This window comes from Piliocolobus tephrosceles, chromosome 9 (assembly GCF_002776525.5).
Source record: "Piliocolobus tephrosceles isolate RC106 chromosome 9, ASM277652v3, whole genome shotgun sequence".
NCBI classification, from domain to species: Eukaryota; Metazoa; Chordata; class Mammalia; order Primates; family Cercopithecidae; genus Piliocolobus; species Piliocolobus tephrosceles.
Window position 1 is genome coordinate 99,716,527 of NC_045442.1, and position 25,026 is coordinate 99,741,552.

At 35.5% G+C, this 25,026-nt stretch overlaps 1 protein-coding gene across 6 annotated transcripts in view; it reads left to right on the forward strand.

The window, feature by feature from the left end:
• Nucleotides 1-25,026, forward strand: part of ARHGAP12 (Rho GTPase activating protein 12) — a 125,998-nt gene that overhangs the window by 75,990 nt on the left and 24,982 nt on the right. The window contains exons 5-10 of one of the 6 annotated variants that reach the window (XM_023218129.2): nucleotides 1,661-1,801; nucleotides 3,274-3,354; nucleotides 13,190-13,315; nucleotides 17,055-17,129; nucleotides 17,447-17,461; nucleotides 24,894-24,955. In XM_023218129.2, the coding sequence (XP_023073897.1) occupies nucleotides 1,661-1,801; nucleotides 3,274-3,354; nucleotides 13,190-13,315; nucleotides 17,055-17,129; nucleotides 17,447-17,461; nucleotides 24,894-24,955 (500 nt within the window). The remainder of the gene's footprint in view (nucleotides 1-1,660; nucleotides 1,802-3,273; nucleotides 3,355-13,189; nucleotides 13,316-17,054; nucleotides 17,130-17,446; nucleotides 17,462-24,893; nucleotides 24,956-25,026) is intronic. The other 5 variants (XM_023218130.1, XM_023218132.2, XM_023218131.2 and 2 more) reach the window with 5 other exon arrangements.

The following is a 25,026-nucleotide window of genomic DNA, read 5'->3' on the forward strand; positions in this document are numbered from 1 at the left end:
GAGGTTACTTTTCATGGTAGAAGAGAACATCATATTTACTGTGCAAAAGTTGGAAAATTATGATGAGAATTTTGTTAGCTAGAAAGTCGTATCTTTGAAAAATTGATTCTGTGATTTTGTTTCTTAAATTAATGTTACTAATTTGATTGCCATTTTTGTTTCTAAAAGTTTTATTGCACTCTTCTTGTCTGTGAGCTTGCATTTTAAGTTGCTTCAATTAAATAAAAATAAACTCCTGATTTTTGAATTAGGTTTTCAGTGTTTAAAAAATGTTTCTGTTGTAAAACATATATAATTCACTTTATGCAGTGCTTCTGTAAAGCTATGTTTTTGTGAACATATTAATATTAGAATCTTAATATCTTTAACTGCAGTGTTGAGAATCTACCCATCTTAGTGTTTCAGACCAAATTATGATGATAGAAAATATAGTATGAATGAATAAGTTTTACTTGCTGAAACTATTTTACCTGGAGGTGATAGGAAGGGTCATTTGCACATGAGTGCTAACCTAATAAATGATTCTTAAATGAATGACTTTTAAGTGCAGAAAGCAAATTGCCATTTAGTCATATTATGGTCCCTCTTGTCAATAGGCATCAAAAGTTTCTAAATTTTCCTAGTCTTCTAATTTGTTTCTCTCATGTGTCTGCAGTTTATCATGTATACCCATATTATTTTATTTTCTTCTCCCCCTCCCCACCTTCCCCCCCCTTTCCTCCCCCTCCCCTCCTCTTCTCCCCCTCCCCTCCTCCCCATTCCCCTCCTTCCCCTTCCCTTCCCTTCCCCTTCCCCTCTTCCCCCTCCCCCTCCCCTCTTCCCCCACCCCCTCCCATCCTTTTCCCCCTCCCCTCCCCCTCCCCATCCTCCTCTTCCTCCTCCTCCTCCTCCTTCTTCTTTTGAATAAAAAATGGAGATGAGGTCTCACTATGTTGCTCAGGCCGGTTTTGAGCTCCTGTACTCAAATGATCCTCTGGCCTTGGCCTCCCATATGCTAGGATTATAGATGTGAACTATCGCTTCTGGCCCCTATATTATTTTCATACAGAATTTTTTATTTGTCTCTCTGTATTGTGTTTGAATTTGCTCAATGTTAGTTTTTCTTGTTTTGAAATTTAGTTTCCAGTAGTCTTTAATAAGCATTTGATTGAATGAGTTAGGAAAATTTACCACTAAATTATAATACAAATTATAGAAAAATAGTCCGAGATATCTTTATTTAGCAATGTTGTTTGCCTTGCATGTGGCTATGTGCTTGTGGTACATGAGGGGGAGCTCAGTCTAATGTAGTTCCCTCATCTCCTCCCTTGTTTACACGTACATATGTGTACACATGCCTACTCCTTTTTAAACTTGATTTCAGCCAAAAGCAACATTAAATGACATTCGAGCTCTCCTTAGTCTGAAAATACTGTTTTTAGTTTTATTGTGATGAATTTTTCTAGGGTTGCACTAATGTGATAAAATAACCACTGTTAATTTTACCTCACCTCTTACAATGTACTATTTAAAGACATCAATTTACTTTCAAAATCAAATATTCAAATATATTTAAATTATCTTAGTACTTATACTCAAGTAAAATTGATTTATTAGATTTTCAGCCAATTCATATTTATATTCAAAGAAGAAAAATCCTTATGTTTCTGACTATTTGTAGCTTCTTTCATCCGAAGAAAACTACTACAGCACTTCTTACAGCCAGTCAGATAGTCATTGTGGTTCTCCTCCAAGGGGTTGGTCAGAAGAATTGGATGAACGTGGGCATACCTTATATACCAGTGACTATACTAATGAAAAGGTACATTCTTTTTTTCTCATCTAGTGTTTTTTGGCAGAATTCTCTCATAAAATAGTTGTGTACTGAAGGTTTAGTAGTATTTTAAAAAACTCATGAAAATAGTCCTCATTGTAACTTTATAATCATGCCAGTTGACAATATGAAAACTCAGTCTAACTACTGATTAATGGTTTTAAACTGCTTAGGATGATAGTGATTTTTATGCTCTTGATACCCATGGAAGACCTTTTAAGAGTAAACCTGTTGAATGCCATTTGTTTAGATTTCTTCAATAGGCATATTTCTTTATATTTTTCTGGGGGAATAGTTTTTTGGAAATGGTTTTCTCTCTGTGCCATTATCATACATCGCCTTACTGCCTATTCTCCTTTTCCTATTACAATCAAATTTATGTACAACAAAAACCATCAATCTAGTATTTTATGATTAGTTTGGAAATGAATGTTGACATTTTCTGTGTGTATTGCATCTGGTATCATTTGAGAAAGCACCTGGTTGATAGTACGTGTTCAGAGAAGATATGCTTGGGAATAAATGGGGCTCGGCTTTTATCCCTCTTTCCTGACTCAATTATTTGACATTGGAACATATGGAAGCAGTTTTTTCATTTATTTCATACTCAAGTTCATATGTTTGTATTAGCAATACTTTTTTTTCCCTCGTATTCCCTGTGTTTTATTGCATGATGTTTTGTTGTTGCTGTTATTTAAATTTTACTGTGTTTGGCCATAGGAAGTAATTCCTAAAGGTTTGCATGAAATGAGGCTTTAAATGGTTTAGTTGTACATTTAATTGAAAAGCGTTTCCCTTTTGTCAGTTTCTCAAACCTGTTTTCAGAATGGGAGTGTACCTGTGTACCAGTGCATATGTACTTCTGTGTATCTTTATGTTGTATGTTGCTTGTTGTTAAGTGGTGCTTGAACAACTATAGCCAGACATTGGAGGATAGAGAGGGCAAATAAAGTCATGTTTAATAATGAGTATATTTATTCTTACCAAACTTAAAATGCAAGTCTATTAGTATAATTAGTTAGAAATTTTTGTCACATGCCAGGCGCAGTGGCTCACACCTGTAATCCCAGCACTTTGGGAGACCAAGGCAGGCGGATCATCTGAGGTCAGGATTTCGAGACCAGCCTGACCAACATGGAGAAACCCTGACTCTACTAAAAATGCAAAACTAGCCAGGCGTGGTGGCACATGCCTGTAATCCCAGCTACTCGGGAGGCTGATGCAGAAGAATTGCTTGAACCCAGGAGGCGGAGGTTGTGGTGAGCCAAAATTGCACCATTGCACTCCAGCCTGGGCAACAAGAGCAAAGCTCTGTCTAAAAAAAAAAAAAAAGAATTTTTTGTTGCAGTGTTACTGAGCAAGTAGAATAAAATTCATAAAAATTAAATCTAGTATCTCTGATGGTAGTAGCTTAAACTTACTTTTATTTAAATTTAATAACACCTGTTCTGTTTTTATAGTGGCTCAAGCATATTGATGATCAAGGTAGGCAATATTACTACAGTGCAGACGGATCTCGGTCAGAATGGGAATTGCCAAAGGTAATAAACCTTGACACCGAATTTCTATTTAAAAATAGTAGATGAAGTAATAACCTGGAGATGGTTTCAGCAGATTTATTGTAAAGTCTTTATTATACTTTTACAAAGTAGGAAGAATAATTTTTTCAGAATTCACTGGGAATACTGTGAGTGGTGTAAATTTTCTAAGATGTACAGGTATCTTCACTGTGTGATACCGATTATTCCTATTCAGAATATCTTTCAGGTAAACTTGAAATTGGCCTTTCCTTATTCTTGGAAATAGGAATTCTCTTGAATACCAATAATGTCATCTTATATCTAGTTGTGTTGAGTATATTGATTTTTCTACATAAAGTTGTTCTTATATTTAATCATTTTTTAAGAGAAAGAAAAGTAACTCAGTATTCAAGTTTATCCTCTTATGTAAATGTGTGTATGATTGAGCCACTCATTGGCTGAGATATAGGCAACGTGTGATAAGATGTGCTTACGGGCCGGACGCGGTGGCTCAAGCCTGTAATCCCAGCACTTTGGGAGGCCGAGATGGGCGGATCACAAGGTCAGGAGATCGAGACCATCCTGGCTAACACGGTGAAACCCCGTCTCTGCTAAAAAAAAACAAAAAACAAAAAACTAGCTGGGCAAGGTGGCGGGCGCCTGTAGTCCCAGTTACTTGGGAGGCTGAGGCAGGAGAACGGTGGGAACCCGGGAGGCGGAGCTTGCAGTGAGCTGAGATCCGGCCACTGCACTCCAGCCTGGGTGACAGAGCAAGACTCCGTCTCAAAAAAAAAAAAAAAAAAGATGTCCTTATGATTTAGCTGGACATCTCATTTCTGGACAAGTGTACCAGGGCTGAGTTTATCTAAGGTGGTAGGTTTCAGAGTGGTCATATGTACATCGCTGTTGGTGCTTGAGATAATTTTAAGTGATACATGAACAAACATTTGAATTTTAATTGGTGCATTATTTTAATGTTCTAGAAAACAGCTGTTAATTAGCAGACAAATATGTGGTGTCAGTTGTTACATATACTTTAGTTTTTAAAATTTGTGTTTTCCCCAAAGTAAGTCAATTTAAAGAAGAATATTAATAGTATAAATGAAACATGGATATAGAAAAAATCACTAGATGTTACTAAATTGACAAGTTGGGAAACACTAATCTAGTAAACTAGTGTTAATAGTGCTTTCTTCTATATGTGAATGCTACCTGGCCTTTAATTATTTTATGAAATTCTAAGGCTTGATATGGATAGGATGAAAATGAAATACATATCCTGTAATTGATTTTTAAGAATACCTTTGTGAGTCTGAGTTGACCGAGTAGCAGAAGAGAGCTCCGTTGTAATTGACGGCTTTTACAATTTTGTAATCTCATGGAACAATGTGTAGGTGGCTATAATGGAAAAGTTCATGGGTGTGGGGGATGAGGAGATAGATAAAGGAAATACTGGTGCCTTTGATTAATTTGTTGATGAAGCATAGCCTCAGAATTTTCTTGTAGTTTAAAAAACTTGTCACATCTTCAGATAAGCATTTTTTGATCCTTTATCACATGTTTTACATAGGTACTGACTTTCTCTTTGCTCAGCTCAGCAGGAAAAACTATTCCATATTTTAAATGACTTTATTGTTTAAATTAATTATACTTTCCAAATTAGGAGTCATATTAAAATTTACATTTGTACAATAAGATTGTTTTTAAAAATACTATTTTCAGCTTAACATATTAGTATTAGTGAAAATAATTTTTATATTTTAATTATTAGAGCTTCTGTATAAAAAGTTATGAAGATATTAATATTACCACATTGTGGTTTTACTTCATCAATCATAAAATACCATGAATGAAAAAGATCCAAATAAAAAGTCTATGGAAAAGTGCCACAAATTGTGTATTTCAGAGTTGAATGTTTTATCTCATTACTCTTTAAAATTATGAAACGTAATTCAAAAAACATTTGTGGATTTTTTTCAATTCTCATTATTATTAATTTGTATTTTTAGAATGTGATTCTGAAGATAAAACTTTATTTACCCTTGAAACTTTGAAGTTGTGCCAGGCAGTCAGAACTCTGTAATATTTTTAAGAACCGTAGCTTAGCAGTTGTGATACTCTAGCAACAGTTTTTTAAAGTTAAATTTTATAAAAAGTTAAATAACCCACCGTTTTATTTTCCAAATATTTCATTGTCTTCCAATAAAACTTTTAAGTGGGAAAATGATACCTCAAGCTTAGTAAGACTGTTACGAACTTTTAGGGGAAAGGAGATAAACATAATAAGATAAACAATTTATTTTATTAATGTGCTGGGAAAAAGTAGTAGAATACCTCAGATACTACTTTTCAAAATTGTTACCATTTATAAAAAAACATATATAGTGATTAATTTGGAAAGAAGAATTTTATGGATCATGATGGCCAAAATATGTAATAACTTATATGTTGGGGTAAAAATATTGTTTTGAGGGATGTAATTATTCAGTATTGAAAACTGTATATAACAGGGATTGGTTCTGTTAGGCTGTTCTAATAAGTGTTATGCTTATAAAATACGAGCTCTGATTTCCACTTGAAGGAACCAGAAGAAAAATCTGCTCAAAGTTTAGTTCACTGAAAACGATTTAGGTTATAGAAGACCAATCTTTTATTAATATAATAATTAAATAAACAGATTAATTTTTTTGTTCCACTTGACAGATTTGAATTGTACCTCTTACCAGTACCTCAAATACCAGTTGAGTTTTTGGAGGACTCGTCTGCTGTGTCTTTCTTCACAGTGGTTTCTGATTCCCTAGAGTAATGACATCGGTCACAAGGCTGCTTTTGAGTGATTTGTCCCAGGTCAGGGTCCTTTGAAGGGAGAGATTCCCAGGATAGCCTAATATCAGGAACAATTTGGAGCCTTAACTGATAGCTAAATATTCCTATTGGGTTTCTTTATAACTCAATTATATAATTTCCTTGGTCAGAAGAACTATAGGCTGTGTTAGGAAACCTGTTTACTTTCAGAGATGCCTTTAATGAAAAAAAGAAGAGAGGCAAGAGACTGAATAATATCAAGACCTCAAAGGGTATTTTACAGCAATGGAAATGTGTGCTGATTGTGACCAGCGTTGAATCTTCAGTTTTGTGATGTTATTTCATTTTCTGCTACCATTTGCTGCTTAGCATAAAGTGTCAGAACGTCTTCACAGTTTCTTTAACTGTCAATTAAATTGGATATGAAGAGGTTTGAATTAAATACAGTGGAAAGGAGGAAATAAGGAAAAATGTTGTAGAGTCACTATTTCATAGATTGTTACTGAATGATAAAGACAACTCCAGGTTACATTCTGCATTCTAAGCGACTTAGCACTTACTAGTAAGTCTAAGATAAATCTGTTAAGCTTGTAACCATGCAGATACTAAAATTTAATTTACTATTTTCTGAACACGTCTTTGGTGTTCAGTGTTATGTAATATGTTTTGATGAATGCAGATACATAGGATATGGTCTTTACCCTAAAAATTTTTGTTGTAAGTTTGGAAAGAAGAAACATGTTCATATGACAGCTGAGTAAAAAAGAATACATATATATAAATACACACACTCTGGGTTAGGTGTAGGGGAAGGGAACCACAAAACTATTAGGAAGGAGGATTGAGAGAAAGAAATAAAGGAGAGTAAATGAAGAGAGAGAAAACAAAATATTCCCCACTTAAAATGAAGTCTGCTGTTCAATATTTCAAATAAAATACATGAAGAAATCCAATGCTGTTATTATAGACATAAGAAAAATCAAGAATCAGAACATGATATTCACTCCAGATGAAAGTAATGTTCTTTTTTTTTTTTTAAGACGGAGTCCCGCTCTGTCGCCCAGGCTGGAGTGCAGTGGCACGATCTTGGCTCACTGCAATCACCACCTCCCACGTTCAAGTGATTCTCCTGCATAGCTGGGATTGTAGGCATGTGCCACTACACCTGGCTAATTTTTGTATTTTTAGTAGAGATGGAGTTTCACCATGTTGGTCAGGCTGGTCTCGAACTCCTGACCTTGTGATCCGCCCACCTTGGCCTCCCAGAGTTCTGGGATTACAGGCATGAGCCACCATGCCCAGCTGAAAGTAATGTTCTGAATAATTTAATAAAGGCTTAAAATTATGCTGTGGATGATCAGAATTAAATGAAGGCTTTCATTTAAAAAGAACAAGAAATTAGGAAAAATAAAAACATACATGAATAGGTAAATATGATAAAGAATAAAATAGAAATCTTCAAGATGAAAAAACATAGTTACATAAAAAATGCAGTCAGTAGTATAAACTTTAGACAGGGACAGAAATCTAACAAATATGAAAGCATAGTTAAGAAAAATAGAGGATGAGTTGAAAGTTTTCTATATTCATATATTAGGAATTCTAAAAGAAGAGAATGGAAGAATGGTGTAGAAACAATATTTGAAAATATAATTTCTAGGAATTTTCTAAAATTGGAAGAAGACACTAATCTTTAACTAGAAAATATGCTTTGAATACTGTCAAGGATAAATACAAATAAATCAACATGTCAACAAATTTTGCTGGATCTGCAGAACTTCACAATAAGGAGACAATCTTTTTTTTTTTTTTTTTGAGGCAGAGTCTCACTCTGTCACCCAGGCTGGAGTGCAGTGGCGCGATCTCGGCTCACTGCAAGCTCCGCCTCTTGGGTTCACACCATTCTCCTGCCTCAGCCTCCCAAGTAGCTGGGACTACAAGCGCCCGCCACCTCGCCCAGCTAGTTTTTTGTATTTTTTAGTAGAGACGGGGTTTCACTGTGTTAGCCAGGATGGTCTCGATCTCCTGACCTCGTGATCCGCCTGCCTCAGCCTCCCAAAGTGCAGGGATTACAGGCATGAGCCACCACGCCCGGCCAAGGAGACAATCTTAAAAGCCATCACAGAGCAGTAGATGGCATCATTGGATCCATTATGACTCTAGTATTAGTTCTTTGTGGTGGCCTCCCAAATTGTCCTGTCATTAACTGAGTTCAGCTGTTCTGGGATGTGACAAATATGACACAAGGAGAGTATCAAAATGGGTTTGTAGTCAGGGCTTGCTCTTGGACCTCTGCCATTGCCACGAGAAGAATGTGCCCAGGCTAGCCTCCCAGTCCCAGGAGGGGGATGAGGGACAGACTTGTCCTGATGAGCCCTTCTAGATCAGACAATTTTTAGCCAACCCTAAAATCTGTGGTAATACATGATCAACATTTTAAGCCAAGTAAAGCACACTGTCTCTGTTTATTATACCATACTGTGTTCCAGGTGAACACCACAAAAGCATATCCTTCTGCATGATGTACTGTGCATAACGTGTTATGAAGCCCAGTCGGTCATCCCTAACCGGCACTATTGAAACAGCACTCTCCCGCTCCCTGCCTGGGTACTGTGGAGACTGGGGTGGAGCCCTGTTGACTAGACCCACAGTGTATGCAAGGAACCCTGTGATTCGTCCTCCCTATGCACTAAATGAACAACAGCAACAAGGCAACACCCCGTCCTATCCCAAGCAGTGTATGGGAAGAGGATTGTGGAGAGGAAGGAGCCAGAGAAAGGGATTTCTAAACTGTGTGTAAGGTCCTAGACATTACTCCCAGTGGCCTACACATGAAAGCAACCAGAATTAGCATAGCAAAATCTTTGAGAACTGAAACGTGGTGTGGAGTACTGCCCAGGTTTCAGACTGGCCTCTAGGTAGTGCACAAACAGGGCAGATCAGAACAGCAATGAAAAGATTTTTAAAATGAAATTGACGTTTGAACTATGGGCCATAAAAGCAGGCCGAGATGTGCATTCTGGACGTAAATGGGGTTCACCACCTGTTAAAATATGTTTAAATGGAAGCCAAAGTCTTATAGTACTCAAAACATCCAAATATAACCTAGAATTACTTGTCATACCAAGAACCAGGAAAATCTGAACTTGAATGAGAAAAGACAGTAGGTTGGTGACACACCAGGATGACAGGAATGAATTATCCCATAGGATTTTAAGTCAGCTGTCATAAAAGTGCTACAGGAAGCAATTATAAACACACTTGAGATAAGTGAAGAGGTTGGAAGTCTCAGCAAAGAAATGGAAGATATACAGAAACAACAAAGGTAAATCCTAGAGCCAAAAATCAAATACTGGATGGCTCAATAACGGAATGGAGGTAAAAGAGGAGAGTTCATGATCTTGAAGATAGGTTAGTAGGAATTTTGGCCAGGCACCGTGGCTCAAGCCTGTAATCCCACCACTTTGGGAGGCCGAGGCGGGCAGATCACGAGGTCAGGAGATCAAGACCATCCTGGCTAACCTGGTGAAACCCCGTCTCTACTAAAAAATACAAAAAACTAGTCGGGCGAGGTGGCGGGCGCCTGTAGTCCCAGCTGCTCGGGCGGCTGAGGCAGGAGAATGGCATGAAACTGGGAGGCAGAGCTTGCAGTGAGCTGAGATCCGGCCACTGCACTCCAGCTTGGGCGACAGAACGAGACTCCCCTCTCAAAAAAAAAAAAAAAAAAAGAAATTATTTAGTCTGAACAACGGAGAGACAATAGATTTCTAAAACAAAATGAACAGTGCCTCAGAGACCTGTGGGAAAATACAAAAGAGATAACCTTCCTTTTCATTGAAGTTCCAGAAGGAGAAAGGAAAGAATGTGAGGCAGAAAAATAATTTGAAGAAGTAGTGTTTGAAAATGCCCCCAAACCAACAGATTCAAGAAACTGAATAAACACTAGATAATGTAACCCCAAAGAAATCCATATCCAGGCTCATTGTAATCAAAATTTCTGAAAACTAAAGACCCTCACCCTCGACCCACAAAGTCTTGAAAACCCTTCAGTGAAACAACACATTACCTTTAGGATAATAATTTGAATGAAGTGACTTGTCCGAAGCCATGGAAGCCAGAAAGAAGTGGCATAACATTTTTCAAATACTAGAAGAAAAGAACTGTGAACCCTTCTACACCCAGCAAAAATATATCCTTCAGGAATGAAAGTAATATAAGGACATTTTCAGAATAAAACTAAACTTAAGATTTATCCCCAGCAGTCTTGCTTTCAAAGAGTTGCTGTAGGAAGTCTTTCAAACAGAAGGGAAGTGATTAGAAAACTTGCAATATCGGGAATGAATAAGGAACAACAGAAAGGGTGAATATCTGAGGGGACTTTTGTCCTGGGTGTTTAAAATTGTCTTTGACATTTGAAACAAAAATTGTAACATTTCTGAAGTAGTCCTGATATGCAGTAGTGATATTTGGGACAACTGTTTCAAAAAGAATGAGTAAAGGGATGTCATTTTTAGTAGGGTTTCTGTATTCCACTTGAAGTAGTAAAATGTTGATACTAGTAGACTGATAAATTATGTATATTGTAATCCCTAGAGCAAGCACTAAAAAAGTATAGCGAGAGGCTCAAGGAACTGTATATATATTAAAATATAATAGTAAAAATTCTTCAGGTAGCCCACAGGAAGGTAGGAAAGGAGAAACAGACAGAAAATTAATGATAAAATGCCAGACTTATATCCTAACATTATAAATAATCACATTAAATGTAAATGCTCTAAACACACCTGTTAAAAGATTTGCAAAATGGATGTAAAACCACTATGATCCAAGAATATGCTTCTGTAAGGAAATCACTGTTCTTTATTTTTTTGAGACAGACTGTGTCACTCTGTCGCCCAAGCTGGCATGCAGTGGCAAAATATCGGCTCGTGGCAGCTTCCGCCTCCCAGGTACAAGCTATTCTTGTGCCTCAGCCTCTTAAGTAGCTAGGCCTACAGGCTTGCGCCACCAAACCTGGCTAGTTTTTGTATTTTTAGTAGAGACAGGCTTTTAATCTCTACTCAAATTCCTGACCTCAGGTGATCCACCCATCTCAGTCTCCCAAAGTGCTGGGATTACAGGCGTGAGCCACCGAGCCCAGATGAAAATCACTTTCTTATAATGACACATTATGCTAAGGGTTATCTATTAAATAATCTGCAGTAAATCTCATACTTCATGGCGAGATTACAGAAGCTTTCCCATTAGAGTTAGGGACTAGACTAGAACATTTCTATCACAGCTTCTAGTCAACAATTAAGAAATGGAAAGAAATAATGGAATTAAGAAGGAAGAGATGCAATAGGTTATTATTATTATTATTATTATTATTATTATTATTATTAGAAAATCCCAAGAGAACCTACAAACTTAAAACTGATGAGAGTTGAGCAAAGTTGCTGGATATAAAATTAACATGAAAACTACCCATTTGTCTAGTAAAAAGTGAGTTTGAAAATGTGATAGCAATGAAGATAATATTTACATTAGCAGCAGTAGCAACAAGAGTTGTAACTAAGAACATGTTTATTAAAGGTCTGTAAGATTTTAATAAAGAAAATTTCAGAGCAGAATAAAGGAAGACCCAAATAAATGGTGTAGCATACCATCATGATCTTGGATTGGGAGGCTGAGTTTTATAACAATGTCCAAATTAATCTACAAGTCCAGTGTGTTTCCATTTAATATCCCTTCCCTCACTTTTTTTGGGAATGGAACCTAAAATTTGTATTTGCAAACAAATAACCGTAAAGAGTCAACATATTCCTGAATACAGAGTAGTTGGTGGTTAGGGGACAGGAGAGAGAGAGTTCCTGCTATGGTAATTAAGTTGGGATAGTAAGGGCACGTGTATAAAGCTCAGACGTGGCATTACGAATCAGTGGGGTTAGGGAGACTTTGGCTCTACAACAACAAAAAAACCAAGTGTGCTGGCATGTGCTTGTAGTCCCAGCTACTCAAATGTCTGGAACAGGAATATCTCTTGAGCCCAGGAGTTCAAGGTTGCAGTGAACTCTGATCATGCCACTGCACTCCAGCCTGGGTGACAGAGAGGAACCCTTTCTCAACAAACAAACAAACAGACAAACATTGGTTTGTGTCATCTGAGATGCCGCAGCAACAACTAAAAAGAAAACAAATCAGTGGGGTAAGCATGGACTAAGTAAGAATGTTACTAAGATTATTGGTTTTCACATGATAAAAATGAAAATAAATGTAGATCTTGACCTCACTTCATGCTAAATGATTAATTTCAGTTAGATTAAAGATATAAATATAGCAAGTAAAACTTTAAACACTGTGGAAGGATATATCAAAGAATATCTTTATCTACAGAGTAGGCAAGATTTCTTGAACAAGACTCAAGGCTACTATAAAAGGAAAGATTGACAGATGTGACTACATTAAAATTAAACAAAACACCTTCTCTATGTAGAAGATGTCATAAACATAAGGGAGAAGCTGGGCTATAGACTAGGGAAAGATATCTTCAACTCACATAGCTTAGAAAGGTTTAGAATCCAGAATATGTAAAGAACTTACTAGTTCATTTTGAATTTAATTTTTGGTTTAGGTTTTTAAAATAATGCTTAGTAGAAGTAGAAAAATTAATTTTATTTTATTTTATAAATTATGATAGTTAATATTTATTGATAATGTGCTACTCTTTTAATGTTATTCTTTAATACTTTGATCCTCAGAGCAACTCTGTGAATGAGATGATATTTCTGTTTTATCTACTTCGCAGTTGACAAAACTTAGACCGACGGAGATTAAATATTTTGCCAAAGATAACACCTTGGTCTGTGTAACACCAGAGTCTGTGATCTTCTCAATTGTGCCACAGTTCTGGTTAAAGATGAGAAAACTGAGTCTAGAAAATGTATGGAGATGTCATATGATGAACTTTGCCTAACAGTCTTTGTCATTTGGAGCCAGGATGTTTGGATTCCACTTTCATTTCTATTGTTTATGAAGTGGTTTTTGTGTTTTTTGCTTTGTTTTGTTTTAGTATAATGCTTCATCCCAGCAGCAAAGAGAAATAATTAAAAGTAGGAGCCTGGATAGGCGGCTGCAAGAACCAATAGTATTAACAAAGTGGAGACACAGCACCATTGTATTGGACACTAACGACAAGGTAGGACTGTTGAGATTTTTGGCAAGTTCTTTGCATTGTATTGTACAGTGAGTTGTAACTGTACTAATATTTCATGTATTTAGTAAATATTCTTTGCTAGAATATTTGATTTCTTTTGAACTAATTTAAGCTTTTGATCTGCATGTATGTTGAAACGTTACTACATTATTTTTTCTTTTATCAAATTGACTACATTTTTATGTATTTAGCATCAGTTTGTCATGAAGTAGGTTTTGGTTTTGAGGATTTTGGTTTTTGCACAATGGACTGACTTATCTGTGGCTTACTGATCTGTGTACCTTGATACATTTGATCCTAGTAGGTGACAGATTTTTCTTGCTTATTTTAAAGTCACATTTCTGTTATCCTTTGTCTTCAGTCTCTAGGAAGTTTCATAGGGAAGACATTTAATTAATTTTCCTCATCCCAGGTAATATTGGAATTATATTCCTTTTGTTTCTCTAAATGCTCTCTGTAGAAAGCACATCTTTTATCAATCTGAGAAGTAATGTTCTCTGTTTCAAAAAAGGGTGAATTTTAATGCAAACATTAGAATGGACATTTTTAAACACTTCTTTACAAGTTACTTATTTACAGTGTGGCTTCATGTTGGGGATAAGTTGGGAACTTAGTATGAATTTGCAGAATATTAGGCATACTAATGTTGAAATGTAAAGGTTTTTTAAATCATCAGGCTTCTTGTAGCATGATTTACAGTTTTTCTGTAATTTTTAGGTGTGTTTGTGAAAACAGAATGAACTATCCCTATAGCATATTTCATTATGTTTGGATACTTTAAGTCCTAAATTCCTTTATCAATAATCTCAATTGATCAGTCAAAACAAGTATAATATTTTGGTACTACAAGTTACTATAAAATTGGTCTTTGTTGAATTTAAAGGTGGAGTGTTAGAAACAGTTTTCTTCGTGTGTGTAAGATGGACTAATAGAAAACAGTGAAAGTGGCACACCTGTTTCTAGCTTCTATTTTGTAAGGATCTTGTGTTGAATGTAGAGACCACATTAAAGGGATAACATTCTGAGTCTGTGCTGTTGAAGATATGCTTGAAAATATATTAGTGTTGAGATTAATCTAGGTAAGTAAAATACCTAGGGATTTCTAATAGGAAAAATTCACTCAACCAAGAACCAGATTACTATTAAGCATAAATAGGAATCTCCCAAATACCATATATACTGTTCTAAGGCAAATCATTGTTGAACCAACTCTACCGCCTCTTCATACTGGAACAAATAGGATGATTATTTTGATAATGTATTTAAAATTTCTTACTCCTTTTTCTTTTGTTTTCAACATCATAAAATATCAATCTTACTCCTTTTTAATCTCTCAATTCATTTTTTAAAATTATTTTTCAAGCTATTGCTTTAAATAACTCGCATGCAGTTCTTAGTACATTTCCTCTTTCATCTCCTTGTCCTAGAGTTGCGAGAATATGATTTTTTTGCAATTAGAGATTTACTTATTTTTGGTAGAATTGTCTTTTTTACCCTCCACCTTACCCTTTGCAAACAGATGCATAAGTCTGTTAACATAGGGCAGTTTTTGAGGTTTTGAAAAAGGGACTGACTACCAGAACAAACTAGCTAATATGTGATAAGGGATGAAGTGTGTATAACCTGAATTGTAATCACAGCAACCTAATACAGATGCTCTGCAACTTAGGGTGAGGTTATATCCCAGTAAACCCACATAAGTTGAAAATACCATGAATTGAAAATACCACAAGGTGAAAATGCGTGTAATACACGTAACCCACTGTACATTGTGGCTTAGCCTAGCCTACCTTAAATGTGCTCTGAACATTTACATTAACCTACAGTTGGGCAAAATCATTCAGTAACACGGTACACTGTAGAGTATCAATTATTTACCTTTGTAATCTGTTTACCCTGGTAATCAGGTGGCTGACTGGAAGCTGGGGCTACATGCCTCTGTGCAGCATCATGAGAGAGTGTCATATTGAATATTGTTAGCCCAGGAAAAGATCAAAATTTCAAGTATGTTTTCTAGTGAATGCCTATCACTTTCCCATCACCTTAAAGTTGAACAATCATAAGTCAAGAACCATCTATTACTATATAGCAAATGTTGTTGTGATGACGTCCTAATTCAGTTTACAGATAGATAACCCTGGAGGGGTGGGTGTATGTATGTGTATGTGTGAATGCATGTGTTTCTGCCTTTTTTTTCTGTTTTTAGTATAACTCTTCATAGATGTATATGATGTATATTTATATGCATATATCTAAATATAGATAAATGTATACATGTAAAATTACTTCTTGTTTATAGTAGTTATAATTGTTGCACATACATTATTACTGTATTTGTGGTTTTTATTTCTGTGGGACTGAATGTGCTATGAAAAATATAATTACCATTTTATTCAGTTACTTATTTTCTACTTTATGGATCATCACATCTTCCCTCTTTCTCATACTGTTTTACTATCAGACAGTCTTAGAATCAAAAATTGATCAGAAGTTGTCAGAAAAAAATAAGTGAGGTTTGGACCTTAAGTTAAATTTTTTTGAAGGTTTTTATTTGATGTGATTTTAATATTTTCTCCATTAATAGTGCCTTGTTTGTTTGATTTATAAGCTTGTCCCTTCAAGGGCTTCCATGTAAACTTTTACTGCTATTAGTTTCTATATTCACAAACTGTGTAGGATGTAAACCTGAAGACATTTTTCCAAATGAATAAATGTTGAGTTAATGGCTTTTGCAAGTGTTACTTAAAACAGATTCCCAGGTTCATTGACAGCACCTTCTCCAGCTTCATAAACATAGAAAACTAGAATGATACATACGTGGAGATGAATGTTCAAAGGAACTTTTTGGTTTGATAGAAAAAATTTAATAATAGGTAATGGTGTATAATTTAAAACATTCTCTTTTTCTGAAATTATTCAAAACATCTAAGGAAATGGAGAAAATTTAAGTGGAGGTGGGCTATTGCTACCAAGAAAAGTTTTTCAGTCTTACCCTCTATGAATAGTCCTATCAACATCTGTAATAGAAATCATATTCTGTGTTTTAATATTGACAAAGCAGACTGCTTAAAAAAAAAAACACGTTATTGGTTTGCTCTTATGATACTGTTGTAGGCTTAGACATTAAAACTTCTTTTTTTCTGGGGAGTTATTAATATTTAAATATTAGGTTTCTTTCTTGAATTTAAAATATCTTATTTCTAATTTTTGAAAAGTTTTCTATAAATTACCTTAAATACTAATAGCAATTTTATTTCTTATATAGCTTTTGACTAAAAATAAATTCCCATTCTGGCATTTGCCACGTTATTTCTGTGACCTTGCCTAATCCTGAGTATTTATACTTACCATACCAAGAGCAGTTAGTATCATGATTATAACGTATTTATCCGGAAGTGTTTAGGTTTTACTTATTTTAAATATGGTTGATTCAGACTGATATAACATCATGATTTTAAGGCAGCACGTATCATTTGAGTAATTCCATATGCGTTATTTAAATTAAACTGTAATTGCTATAAAAAGCGCCATATTTTATAAACTTTTAATAGTGTTTGTAGTTTTAAAATCATTACCTTATTAGCTTGGAGCTGAATATAAAACAAAAATAACAAGGAAAAAAATCTGTTATTCTCTCTTACTAAGCTCTCCCGCTGTGAGTAGAGGCAGAAAGATAATTATATAAAATAGAGTAACTTTTTTCATTACTTATTTCTTGTAGGAATCTCCAACTGCCTCAAAACCCTGCTTTCCTGAAAATGAGTCTTCTCCCTCCTCACCAAAGCACCAAGATACAGTTAGTATGATAGAAGCATATCTTATAATGTAGTTCAGTTATTTCAATCAATTTTAGCAAGTTAATTTACTCTTAATGTAATGTTTAAATTGGCTTCTATTAAATGTCATTGGTTTTTCTAAAAAATCACAATCAAAATAAGTTTAACAGTCAGATTTTATTGATTTGAAAGTCTCCCATTTGTTTAAAATATGGTATCTTACATGATTAAATTATATACCATATTTTTAAGCGATGAACTTATATTTATTTTTAAAAATAAATATAAAAATTCCCAGACAATACTATCAAATTATACTCTACTCTTTTTTCCTCAGGCCAGCAGTCCAAAGGTAAGAACCTATCCTCTCCTTCTTAATGGGCATAGACACCTTCATTTTCTGTGCCATAAAATATATTGCCAAGTCTGTGCCAGATGAATATTGGAAATAATATAGCTCAACTGTTAAGTTCTCTTAAACTGGAAAACCTCTGTGTGACTTCTCTTAAGATACCTGTCTTAACTCTGATGAAATTTTACTTGATTTCTATATTTATATTCACTCCCAGTCTTTTCTATCTGTTGCTGATCGTGCTATTCCCCTTCAATGGCTTCTGGGTTTTTTGTTGTTGTCATTGTTGTTTTTTAAATAGAGACAGGGTCACACTCTGTTGTCCAGGCTGGAGTGTAGTAGAGCCATCATAGCTCACTGCAGCCTCAACCACCTGCCCCTCCCCCACCAGGCTCAGGTGATTCTCTCATCTCAGCCTCCGTGGTAGCTGGGACCACAGGCATGCACCAGCACGCTCTGCTAATTTTTTTTTTTTTTTTTTGAGACAGAGCCTTGCTCTGTTGTCCAGGCTGGAATGCAGTGGCACGATCTCAGCTCACTGCAGCCTCCACCTCCCGGGTTCAAGTGATTCTTCTGTCAGCGTGCCGAGTAGCTGGGATTACAGGCATGCACCACAACATCTGGCTAATTTTTTGTAGTTTTAGTAGAGACAGGGTTTCACTATGTTGACCAGGCTGGTCTCGAACTCCTGTCCTCAAGTGATCCACCCCCCTCAGCCTCCCAAAGTGCTGGGATTATAGGCATGAACCACTGTGCCTGGCCCTCTTGGCTAGTTTTTAAACATTTTTATGGAGATAAGAGGTCTTGCTATGTTGCCCAGGCTGGTCTCAAACTCCTGGCCTCAAGTGATATGCCTGCCTTGGCCTCCCAAAGTGCTGGGATTACACATGTGAGCTACTGCGCCCAGCCTGTTTTCTTGTAGAATGAAGCCCTAAAATTCTTAATGAGCATGACAAGGCTGTGCATGCTCTGGCTCCTGAGTGCCTCCACCACCTCATCTCATATTTCCTTTTTCCTTCTTGCTTGTTGTCCTATCACTCCGCCCTTCTCTTAGTTCCTCAAAGGAGCCTGCCTTTCAGCTCAGGGTCCTTGTGTATGTCATTTCCTCTGCATGCTGAAACATTCTCCCCCACATCTTTGCCTGGTTAGCTTCTATTCATTCATCAGGGCTTAGTTTGAACTTTACTTCCTCAGAGAATTTTATTCTAATTCTCTAGGTTAGGTAAAGTTTTCCTATAATACTCCTCATAGTATTTGATTATATATTATTCGATTACATAAAATAACTTGTCATTATTTATTCCTTATAGGAACCTCCAATTCTCTATTAATGTCTGTCTTCCCCAACCAGACAGAGTAAAGCTTCATTAGAGCAGAAACAGTTAGCCCAGTACCTCCCACAGTGCCATATAATAGCTCCTCAGTAAATACTTGTTGAATAAATAAATGTTAAAGCTTTTTAAAAGACAAACTTTTATTATGGCTTCTCTAGTTTATGAAATTATGACACACTGTCATTGATTGGGACACTTCAGATTTCTTAGAGGTAAAGATTTTCACAGACACTGTTTCATTTTTCTAACTTTTTCTCCATTCCCTAGTGTAATCTGGTCTTTTTGGTGCTAATCGGGGGTTGTACACATTTCCTTCTGATGTTGGCTTAGGCAGTACCCCTGCCTAGAGTGGGCCTTGCTTTTTCTATACATAGTTAAATCCTGTACCTCCATCAAGATGGACCCTTCCAGAAGACTTTGTCAGACTAACCGTTAATGCTCTCTTATCTCTGAACTCTCAAGTCACTAATTGCATTTAATAAGTGCAAGTTATTATATGTACTTCTAGTCTCCCTACCAGGTGTTAAACTCCTAAGTTTAAATAGAGGACAGATACTTACCTTTTGCAGTATTTGCACAGTACTGGGTACATAAACATTATATAACGATAAAAGTGAACATGATTTTGGTGGTTTTGGCAAGAATTGCCATATGAATCTAAGCCACTGTTACTACAGTACTCTAATCTGTCCATCTAGAAAAGTAGAAAACCCTTTAAAACTATTTTAAATGTGGGTAATACACAGTTCCCACAAAGATCTTTTACGTATTATTTTCATTTTGTTAAATGAGAATTCCTAAGTAATCCTAGAAACAAAATTTTTTAAGTGTTCCACATGCGGTTACAAGGACTGTTTGCACATTATTTCACCACCCATTGATCCATTTTCTGAAGTTTGACAGCAGCTAGACCATGCCGGACTCACAGTACCCTCTGATGGCCATCACAGGGAACTGCCTCACCAATGTTTCTTCTGTTTCAATCTTTTTTTACCTTTAGGTGAACAAAACAAACTGCTGTGTTAATTCTACCAGAGGTGGTTCTGTTTTTCCATTACCAGACAGCATTCCTTTTTTCCTGAATGCTCTGTCCATGCTGTTGTGCCCTCCTATTGAGGCTTCTGCCCTCTGGGATGTCTCTTCACTCACTCTGCCCTCTGGTTCCTCCTCTGCACTTGCATAGCTTCTAGCAGTCTTGCCTCTCTTTCTCATTCTTACCCAGTTACTACAGGGAGATATTTCCCTCTTTCCTTGCAAGTTAAAATCTGATTGGTATAAAGGCTTAGTGATAAGAAGGAAGCTACAGATTTAGAAGTGGAAATTATATCATCATTATTTTTAGTTCCCTAATGTCTCTTTAAAAATCCCTGCAAATTGCTCATCTATCTCTTTTAATGAAACCACATTTAAAGTTTCATCCCTTAACATAAATTTTAAACATGTTAACTTTTTCTTCTTTTCTAATTTTTAAATGGTTATTGTTACTTTTTGTAGTCCCTTTAAATCTACTTGAAATAGGCAGAATATACATTTTTTAAAAACCAATAATATATTCTTCTACAATTTGACTACAGTATGGATTAAATAGGTTTTTTGGGTTGCTCTAAGAAGCTATTCTTTATTTGTCCCAATGTACCTATGAGAATATGCATTTTAAATTTCCCAATTACTGAATACTGAGTAAAGTTTTAGAATATGCATTTTGGAAACGAGCTTTGATGTTGTATTTCCACTTATGGTATTAATATGCATTAATCAATTAAGAGAAAAAGACATTTTAAAATTTAATGATTATTGAAGTATTAATGGACAAGTTTGCTTATTTTTTTCATTGAATATTACTATTCTAAGCCTTTTTAAAAAACATGAATGTTTATTTTTATAACCATTGGCTCTTTAAAACATTTATTTTTATTGAGATAAAATTTATGTAACATAAAACTAACCAGTAACCATTTTAAAGGGTACAATTCAGTGGCATTTCATATACTTACAATGTGTGTAGCTGTCACCTCTGTTAGTTATAGGACACTTCATCACCCCAAAGTAAAACCCATACCCATTAAAAGTCACTCCCCATTTCACCCTCCCCAGGCCCCTGTCCTTGATAACCACTAGCCTGCATTCTGTTTCTATGTATGGATTTACCCATTCTGGATGTTTCATTACATTGGTGTTTTTTCAATGCTCTAGGTATAATTGTGCAAGTTTACTTATTCTGTATTTTAAAAATCTCATTATTACACAATTAACTAAAGATGAGGATTTTGAACAGGTATATTGATTTTGGTATATCACACTTGTTAGCCTAAATTGAGAAGTACCTACTTTACTAAAAGAATGCAACATCGATTAGAAATTCTGGAGCCTGCAAAGTAATTATGAACCTGTATAATTTTTCTGAGATTACCTAGTAGAATTTGAAGTTTATTGTATTCTTGCCTGTTAGGATAGAATAATATTGTTACTCAATTTAACCATAATTTGCTAGTCCTTATTAAAGCATTCCTGCTTATTTTTAATATAAAGTTTCTTTTAGAGTATCAAATATTTAGACCAACAAATATTCATGTATAAGTTTGTATATATTTTATGGACTTAAGATATTTTTATGAAGCTTCTTTGGTAAGCAACACGAAAACATTGGTTGATTTTGACACATGTAGAGAAAGTATACTAAATAGTATGAAATAAAAATCTGTTTAAATTTTTTTTTTTTTTTTTTTTTTTTTTTTGAGATGGAGTCTTGCTCTCTCACCCAGGCTGGAGTGCAGTGGCGCGATCTTGGCTGACTGCAACCTCTGCCTCCCATGTTAAAGCAATTCTGTGTCTCAGCCTCCCAAGTAGCTGGGATTACAGGCGCCCGCCACCATGCCCAGCTAATTTTTGTGTTTTTAGTAGAGATGGGGTTTCACCATCTTAGGCTGGTCTTGAACTCCTGACCTCGTGATCCGCCTGCGTTGGCCTTCGAAAGTGCTGAGATTACAGGCATGAGCCACCATGCCCTGCCTTAAATGTTTTTCCTAACTCTTAACCTGTGTATCCAAACCTATATTACCCATCTGCCTATTTATTTTTATGTCAAATTCAAAAACTTATTTAAAAGTTAAAGCTTTCTCTGTTACTGACCCTCTTATATTTCTTTCTTGTTATAGTACTGTTAATTTGTTGGTAAATTACTTTATCATATATGTATTGAATACCAACTACATACTAGATACAGTACTAGGCAGTGGTTATTGATGAACATAACAGATGTGGTTCCAACTTACGGCCTAAAGGAGTGGATAATGAGTAATAAAAGTAAAAAAAAAATACATAATTATACTTTGCATCAAGTGTGTCTTAGTCCATTGGAGCTGCTATAGCAAAAATATAAGCTGAGTGGCTTATAAACAACAGAAATTTATTTCTCACAGTTCTGGTGTCTGAGGGGTGGTCCAAGATCAAGGCACTGTTAAATTCACTCTCTGGTGAGGGCACCTTCCTGGTTCATAGATGATTCCTCTTTACTGTGTCTACACATGGCAGAAATAACAAGGGTTCCCTTTTATAAGGGCACTAATTACATTAATGTGGGCTTCGCCTTCATGACCTTATCATCTCCCAAAGGCCCCACCTCCACGTATCATTACATTTGATATTAGATTTCAATATACAAATTTTGGGAGACACAAACATTTAGTCTGTAGTAAGTACAGTGAGGCAAACAAACAGGCAGTCGTAAATAATGGGAAGTTTACTTAAAAGTGGTCAGGAAAAGCCCTAAAGTAACGTTGAAGCAGAGATATCACCAGCTACCCAGTTGCTTAAGCTTGGCAGTTTCCCCAAGATCTATGCTCTCGCCCTCACAAAAGTCCCTGTCAATTTTGTCTCCTGAATCTGTCAAATTGGGCCCCTCTTCTCTCTCACTGCCACCACATTCAGGTCTTTATCGTCTCTTATAGTAATGATGAAAATAGTTCTCTAGTTGGTCCCTGGTCATGGTACCCTTTCTTAGTGCATTCTTTCTGTTACCTCATTTCTTGCCACTTCTCCACTTCACCCAGTACTTTTGAGGGAATTTAAAGCCCTTCAGATACGAAATGCTGTCTTTAGCCTCTGTGCCTTTCACTGTTGGTTGTTTTTACCTCCTGCTGTTTCTGTCTAGCGGACTCCTGTTCCTTAGTTCAAGTGTCAAGCTCCCCAGGAGGCTGTCTGATTTCTTTCTCTCCCAGATTGAGTTAGGCATAACTTTCTCATAGCACGTCTCACATTGTATGGGAATTATTCTTTGTATTTGTACGTTTTGGGTGTAGCAAATTTTGTTCTTTACATTCAAGTTAGTGATTAATACTTAGAGCATTAGTACTTGGGTCTTGATCCCTGTGACCATTTGGTGAAAGTTCTGGACCTTTTCTTTGAGTGATGCATATATGCATGCGTGGTTTTGTGCCAGTTTCAGTCCATCCATTGATTTGGGTGAGAATCCCTGATCTAGACTCTTCCTTCTCATCCTTAGGCTTAGGCTGTCTGTCACTACTGCTATTCCATTCATTTTTCTTCCTGATTTGATGCCTGTGTTTCCTTCCTGCCTCTACTTTTTTTTTTTTTTTAAATAACACAAATTCAGCTGTGGCATTTTTAAAATGGGCTTAATTCCCACCTCTCTGCCTTTCCAATTTCTGTGTTCCCTAGCTCAAGTAATCAGTGCTCATCCACTCAGATTAATGTTGTTACTTAGTTCCCATATGATTGAAAGATTTGTTTTCTCCCTGCTTTTAAGGGGTGCGGGCAGCAAATTTAAAATGTTCTTATTTAACATCTTATGTAGCTCCCTTGCTGTGATCTGTTGAAAGTCAGCCCTCAACATGAGGGTTTATGAGAAAAAGAAAAAAAAAAAACTACACCTACTTACAATTATGTTATTAATGTTTTTGTTGAGGAGCAACATAGTTCTTATGAAGAATATCAGACTTGCATATCTAAGGAGATTTAAGCTATGTTTTATGAAAAAATTACAATAAAAGTTCATATGGGCCATTTCCCAAGTCCCCAGTATACCAAAAATGTAAATTGACATAACAGTTTGTCAGCTTTGTCTGCAGATGTCAGTTTTTATCAGACCAGACAAAACTTTCAGACATTGGTAGAAAAATAATATTATGTTTATCTCTCATGCAGAAAAATGTGTATTTTCTGATTAAAGTACATTGAGAAAATATAGCAGAGTAATCAGTTAAATAGAATTGGGAATATTTCTTCCTTGTGAGAGAGAGTGCGTGTGCATGAGTGCTTTAGTTGAATTAAAATTGACTATTTTCTTATGTACAGACAATGCATGGACTCAACTCATTTTAATTTCATTTGCTTCTAGGAAACTAAAGCAGTGAGAAAGTGCATCTTGATTTCCATCTGAAAGAATTTTAAGCTAACACTAACTTTAGTACAATGGTTTTTGCCTTCATAGGGTTTGATGATAAAGCTTGTGTCACTGTTCTTGACATCAGCTGGCTAATAAATCTAGTTTATCTAGAGCGGAACTCACAGTCTGATAATATGCTTAATAAAGCACATGCTGAATTTTTTATGCTACATTAAGGCAAGTTCTGTACATGATACCAGTTAACTTTTGAGTAATTTATTAAATATAGACACTGTATTTGGTCTACCTATTTTTACATTTTGACAAAGTGAGTTAGTATATTGAATAATTTTCAGATTATGTAGTTGTAAAATAGCAGCAAAGTAAATCATTCCTTTTTTGTAGAATTTATCGTTGTAGCATTGTATTACTTTCTTTGCATAGAAAGACATAAATTATTTTTCAGTGCTGCTTTGTTCATATAGAAATCTAATTTGATAGCAAAGTATCTAATAGCTGCTGTGACTTAAGGAGAAAAGGAAATGTTTAATTATAAAATTAAGAAAAAACTACAAAAATATTAGGGAAGTTGTATTCTTAATATATTCTAGAACTATGCATGTTACACATTGACTAATCTTTTCTTTTAAGCTAATTTTTAGAGAACGAGACCATGTTGGTTCAGTCATGTGTAAGAACTTGGACCTCATTGTCTATGTAAGTGATGTATAAACAGTATTACTCTGTTCCATAGGATCAAGAGAAATATGGATTATTAAATGTAACAAAAATTGCTGAAAATGGGAAAAAGGTTCGGTAAGTACACAAGTCATTAATGCTCTTACATGATTCATCTGATTGAAATAAATTAAAAATTCTCAATATAA